General features: G+C 32.8%; 1 protein-coding gene across 1 annotated transcript; it reads right to left on the bottom strand.

Moving 5' to 3' along the window:
* Nucleotides 1–2,067: 2,067 nt before the first annotated feature.
* Nucleotides 2,068–6,020, bottom strand: LOC127727732 (cytochrome c-like). Its single transcript, XM_052234846.1, has 4 exons — nt 6,015–6,020; nt 4,948–4,970; nt 3,392–3,573; nt 2,068–2,407 (listed from the first exon to the last, which is right to left on the bottom strand). Exons 1-4 carry the CDS (start codon nt 6,018–6,020, stop codon nt 2,259–2,261), a joined length of 360 nt encoding a protein of 119 aa, XP_052090806.1. The 3' UTR covers nt 2,068–2,258.
* Between the last annotated feature and the right edge of the window lie 259 nt (nt 6,021–6,279).

The raw sequence follows: 6,279 nt of genomic DNA, 5'->3' as shown, positions 1-6,279 counted from the left end.
GTTTTTCGTTTATTGTATTGTACAGATCTCAGGCCACTGGTTTTCTCATTAGAATTATTTTACATTTGTCATTTATGGGCCTTTACAGCTCACTATGGGGTATGAGTTTGCTCAATGTTGACATATTTTTACTTTTACGTCATTTGGTCTCTGGTGGAGAGTTGTCTCATTGGCAATCATACCACATTTTCTTTTTTTGACATGTGCACTTTACAATCTTTCTGTAAATCAAATATAGTTGACCTTTTGCTTATAGTACATGTATCTGACAAATAGACCAAAATCAGAAAAAACAAGCATTCTGTGAGTATTGCATGGCAATACATAGTCCCCTACCAGTTAAAAATTCATTGTAATGGAACAAAATTCTAACTTGATCTATAGCTTGTCATGGTGTAAACTACATAAAATAACAAACAAACCTACCACTAAATTCTTCAAACAATTTACTAAAGAAAAAGAAAAAAATCCAAAATGTAATTTATCATTGATACAATGTCTTTTAAAAAATGAGTTATTTCCCTTTGAACAGAAATCTAGTAATTAATAAGTATTTCATCAAAAAATTAATTCTAGGGAAAGGGCTTCCACTGAACAAGGAGAAAAGCTAAAATCGTGAAAATTGAACTTGACCTGTAACTTGTCATGATAAAACAATACACTAAATATCAAATCAATATCTTCAAGCATGAAGAAAAAAAGTCTGGAAAACTGATTTGCCAGACTGACAGATGGACAGAGTGCAAACCTAAAGTCCCCTTCGACTTCGTCGGTAGGGGACTAATAAAGAGCTGCGCCATGAGTACATAATACGCCCCTCACTTTTTAACGAATAAAGTTCCACAACTCCTCAATGTCATATCAGAAATTTATAACAAACTAAAGGGAGCTTATTTTTTATATACAGTTACCAGTCATCAAAGTTTCATGAAAACTGCTCAAAGCATTTATATAATAAAAACAAGCATTCTGAGAGTATTGCATGACAATACATGGTCCCCTACCAGTTAAAAATTAATTGTACTGGAACAAAATGCTAACTTGATCTATAACTTGTCATGGTGTAAACTATATAACAAATGTTAAGTCAATATCTTCAAGCAAGACAAAAAAAAGCGTGGAAAACTGATCATTTTATAAGTGAATTTTCTAAGTCCAAGGACCATAACTCTGCACAAAATCATCAGACTGGAACAAAATTCGAACTTGATCAGTAACTAGTCATGATAAAACAATGTACCAATTATTAAGTCAATATCTTCAAGCATGACGAAAAAAAGTGCAAAAAACTGAATATTTGAGTGAATTTTCTAAGTCCAAGGACCATAACTCTGCACAAAATTATTAGACCTGAACAAAATTCGAACTTGATCTGTAACTTGTCATGATAAAACAACATACCAAATATCAAATCAATATCTTTAAGCACGAAGAAAAAAAGTGTGGAAAACTGATTTGCCGGATTGACGGATGGACAGACGGTGTGCAAGCCTAAAGTCCCCTTCGACTTCGTCGGTAGGGGACTTATAATTGAATAATTGTCCGAAAACTAGAAAATCCCCTTTTTTATGAATAAAATCATGTAACTCAGAAACTGAAAATCTAAAATTTCTAAAAATCAAAAGTGAACTTATGTCAATAGATATAACAAATTCACCAAAGTTTCATGAAAAATGGTTAAAGCGTTTTTGAGTTATTGTCCGACATACAGACGGACAACAGTATACCATTATATGTCCCGTAAAGGGGCGTATAAAAACAACATTGACCAATGAACCATGAAAATGAGGTCAAGGATAGATGAAACCTGTCAGTTTACGCTGTCCCTGGATTGTAGTCCTGAGGTCCCCCGTTCTGCAACTTTCTTGGCAGGAGCGACAAAACTATATTTTTTTTCAGTGACCCAAAATGTGCATACCATGGCCAATTAGAATGTAGCTATGCCCCTGGCTTATGATAAGAATTTGCCCGAATTACATTCTTACTAAATAGGGAGAATCCAATTATGCTTGAATTGGCATTGCTACTAATAATGATTATCATCTTTGAAATCAAAAATATCATCAGCTGGCATCAAATACTTTATTAAAACTCAATATTCAACCATATGGTTTTAAAAACTTTAAAAACAATGATACTGATCGACAAAATACAACTGTTTATCAATGTGTAATCCAGACACACAGAGTTAATGATGTTTGAATGTACATGTTAAGAATCCATAAATAAATGTTTAAAAAATCCTAAAATGAGTATAATCAATCTTTGCTTTCTGACTCGATGTATGCTATAAGATGAGCTCGTTCTTGTGGTTTCTTCAAACCAGCAAATATCATCTTGGTTCCAGGGATGTATTTCTTTGGGTTTTCCAGGTAGATGAACAATGTGTCTTTTGCCCATGTTATTCCTGAAAAAGATTTTTTAAATTCATGAGCTCATAAAATTTCATTATTTAAAGGATATAAAAGGACAATTGCAATTAGATTATTATTTTAATTGTTCTTTAAGTATAAACATAAGAAGATGTGGTATGATTTCTAATGAAAAGTAAAATAACAAAATTACCGAACTCCAAGGAAAATTCAAAACAGAAAGTCCTTTAGCAAATGGCAAAATCAAAAGCTCAAACATATCAAATGAATGGAAAACAACTGTCATAATGAGACAACTCTCCACAAGAGACATAATGACATAGAAGTTAACAACTATAGGTCACTGTACGGCCTTCACCAATGAGCAAAACCCATACGCCAGTCAGCTATAAAAGGCCCCGAAATGACAAATGTAAAACAATTCAAAAGAGAAAAATAAGGTATTAATTTGCTCTTTGGTCCTTTTGTAAGTTGTTTTATGTGCTTTGTGTCAGTCTGATAATTCAAGACTTTTCAACTGATTTTTAAAGTGTTTTCTTATATTGTGCTGTGTTACACAACTGTCCTAGGTTAAGGGGTTGGTTGAGCACTCATAAACATGTTTAACCCTGCCACATTATGAATGTGCCCTCAAAAGTCAAGTGTTTGGAGTTTTATTTCATTGTTTTGTACATAAATTAGGCTGTTGGTTTTCAGGACTGAATTGTATTACATTTTGTCCTGTCAGGTCTTTTATATGTATGGGTTTGGCTCATTGTTGAAGGCTGTGTGATGACCTATAGTTTTTTTAAAGCAACAGGACTTTGCTTGTTGGATGCATACTCATTTTTATGAGCATATACAGTCTATGTCTACTTTTTTGCTAAATCTTATACTCTCCTGTCTGTGTGCTACATAAACTTTCTTCAAGGAATAATTGCTAATTTGGACAAAGTATCCTAACACAAATTTATTATGAAACTAAAAGTAAGTTATACCAATCCATGTCTGAACCACAACAGGTTTCACAAATTAAGTACCTTTTGATTTGTTGGCATCTGTGTAAGGGAATCCAGGTGCTTGTCCAGTTTTCCTGCCAATCAGACCATGTAAATTTGGTCCAACTTTGTGTTTTCCACCTTTTTCTATTGTATGGCACTGTTTACATTTCTGTACAAAGATTTTCTTTCCCTTTTCTGCATCTCCTGCTGGTATATCTGCCCTGAAAGTGAACAAGTCAAATATCTCAATTATAAAATAACTGGGGAATGTCTCCATCCGACACAGATGATGCCCCTGCTTGCATATAACGTTATATGGGACATAACTCAAGAATGGTGAAAGTGACGCTACCCAAATTCTTACTTGATCTATGTTTTGTGGTAGTTAGCATTGTGTATGATTCATAACATTTGGTTGAGGCAAACTAAAGTTAGAGAATAAAAAACCAACTTCGTGACGTACAAGGGTAAAACTTTATGCCCCCTCCGCTACTGTGCGGGCATATAAAACCACCACAGTACATTAATTCTATGAATAAGACAAATAAGTTCAATTAAGTCTTCTTTATCCAAATATTCCCCAAACACTTCTAATGTTTTAGATAGTACAGATTAAATAACTAAACTTTTAAAAATATGGGCCACAATGTAGAACAATTTACAAATGTATATGTACAAAATGTGCATTCTTTTCAAAAAGAAGTATGGCTTTCTTGATCTGACATGCCATTTTCTTACCTGGTCAAACCTAATATTTTGCTAAAATTTAGTTATGATGTCGGAACTGATATCAGACACAAGCTTGACTTGATGTGCCATGAACTATTAAGTCTTACAAGTTCATCAATTTGATCTTTAACGGGGGAACATGTTGTCATTAATATGAACAATCAACATTAGCTTCATGACACTGACAGCCATCATGATGAAATACAAAATTTATTTCATAAATTGAAACCAGATTTTGGGTATAATACCCATAAATTGGAATTGTACCTATTTATGATGATCTTCCCCAACTTGTTATAGGAGGGTCTGGATGGGGTTTACAAAATAGAGAATAATGGGTAAATATAGTGCTGTTTAAACAGGCAAAAAATATAAAGAATAAGAGAAATATAGGCAAAAAAATAACAAATGGAGAATAATGGAATATAAAGAAACGTAAAGGTGAAAGTAAATAAAGAAAAATGGTCCAAAAGTTAAAGAAAAAGGAAATGAAGGGACCCCTGCCCAGTCCCACTAAATTATAGGCTTGTCCATGTCATGACCATGATGACAGCGATGTTCAATTGAAATTCTATGGAACTTTAGTCACAGTTGTTTATTCATCCTTTAATATGTAAGCGGTAGTGTTTAATATTCCTTGAACAAAGGTAACTTGAGTCACATAAATGACTTCTAATGAACTTGCAATTTTATTTTTTTTTAAATCGCACAACATGTCCTTGAAATGTCATACTTCAAATTAAGTTTTTACAAATATATTGAATGGAAGAACTACTTGTGAGTACACAAATTAGATTCATGAATAATAGCAAGTTTCTGACGGGGTAGATAAACTGTATACTAAATATCGTAATGTTCAAACTTACATTTTCTTTGCTGTTGCTTTCGCCTAGGACTTCTGATTCAATGCCGGTTGTAAAAGGATGACCTTACGTCACAATATCAGCTGAAGGTCATGGGTGATTCCACCATTGAAGAGGGGGATAACTGTTAGAAATCTTTTAAAATTTAGATACTATTTGCCATATAAAGCCAAACTACAACCAAAGAAAATGGTCAAAATATTCTTATGAATTATATTTAAAATTTATATGGATGAGCTATAAAGCAAAATTAAAATCTTTATACATATATAGTGATTGCTATCCCCTACATCTGAAATAGACCAGCACAAAACTTTTCTCTCGCACAAACGAGATATTAAAATTTAACAAAAAAAATGTCTTATTGTTCTTCATGTTTATTTTAAACATAAAATAACAATGATGCTTTTAAAATAGTAAATGGCTATATCGTAATGGATAATATTTGAGTTCAGTTGTAACTTGTTTCGTAACATCTAAATACCGTTTCATAATGTCCGAATACGTAACATGCTATCAACGTATTTTAGCCTGTAGACATTAGTCTTTTATTGTTCAAACACCATAGTTGAAACTTACATTTAAACAAAGGGATCGAACAATTGGTGAATTCTATACAAATCCTTTCCAAAACGAGATGGTAGGCCTGTCAACGTATATTTGTTCCGCCTAACAGAATTCCGCTGGAAACTTTGTTATACTGAAACAATGTCATAATATCTGTTCCTGTTGGAACAAATATTCTATACAATTTATTCCGTTAGGAACATTTACTGTAATATTTATTCCAGTGGAAATAATATTCCAGAATATTGTTTCCATTTGGAACTTATATTATGAAGGTGACATGCCTAATATTAATTACAAATACAAATATTTCATAGGCACCAAGGACGTATATTAGTTATACGTCCTTGTTGGCACTAACTCGTCAAGTTTTAAGACAATAAAAGGTTAGACAAAGGATTTGCATAGTTAGACAAATCTTTGGTTAGACCTATTGCATTTATAATAATATTTACAGACATGATAGAATGCAGTAACATATTAATATGATCAGAAGTTATTACTGGCATTTTGCATATCAGATGTGTTATCAGCCCAAGAGCCGAAGGGTCGAGGGCTGATAATACATCTGATATGAAAAATGACATGTTAGGATCTTTTTATCATATGATTCAACATTGGAGAAAAATAACAGTTTAATATATTGATCATCCTTTTAAGTGGTTCTCAAGTAGAAGTTCAAAAGGTGAAAAGTTTACGGCGGACGACGGACGGCAAATGTAATACATCCGATATGAAATCTTTATATCATATGCCTCAACAGACGAG

The sequence above is a fragment of the Mytilus californianus genome, unplaced genomic scaffold, assembly GCF_021869535.1.
Source record: "Mytilus californianus isolate M0D057914Y unplaced genomic scaffold, xbMytCali1.0.p SCAF_2, whole genome shotgun sequence".
In the NCBI taxonomy this organism is placed as follows: domain Eukaryota; kingdom Metazoa; phylum Mollusca; class Bivalvia; order Mytilida; family Mytilidae; genus Mytilus; species Mytilus californianus.
This window is presented reverse-complemented; position numbering and strand designations above follow the sequence as displayed.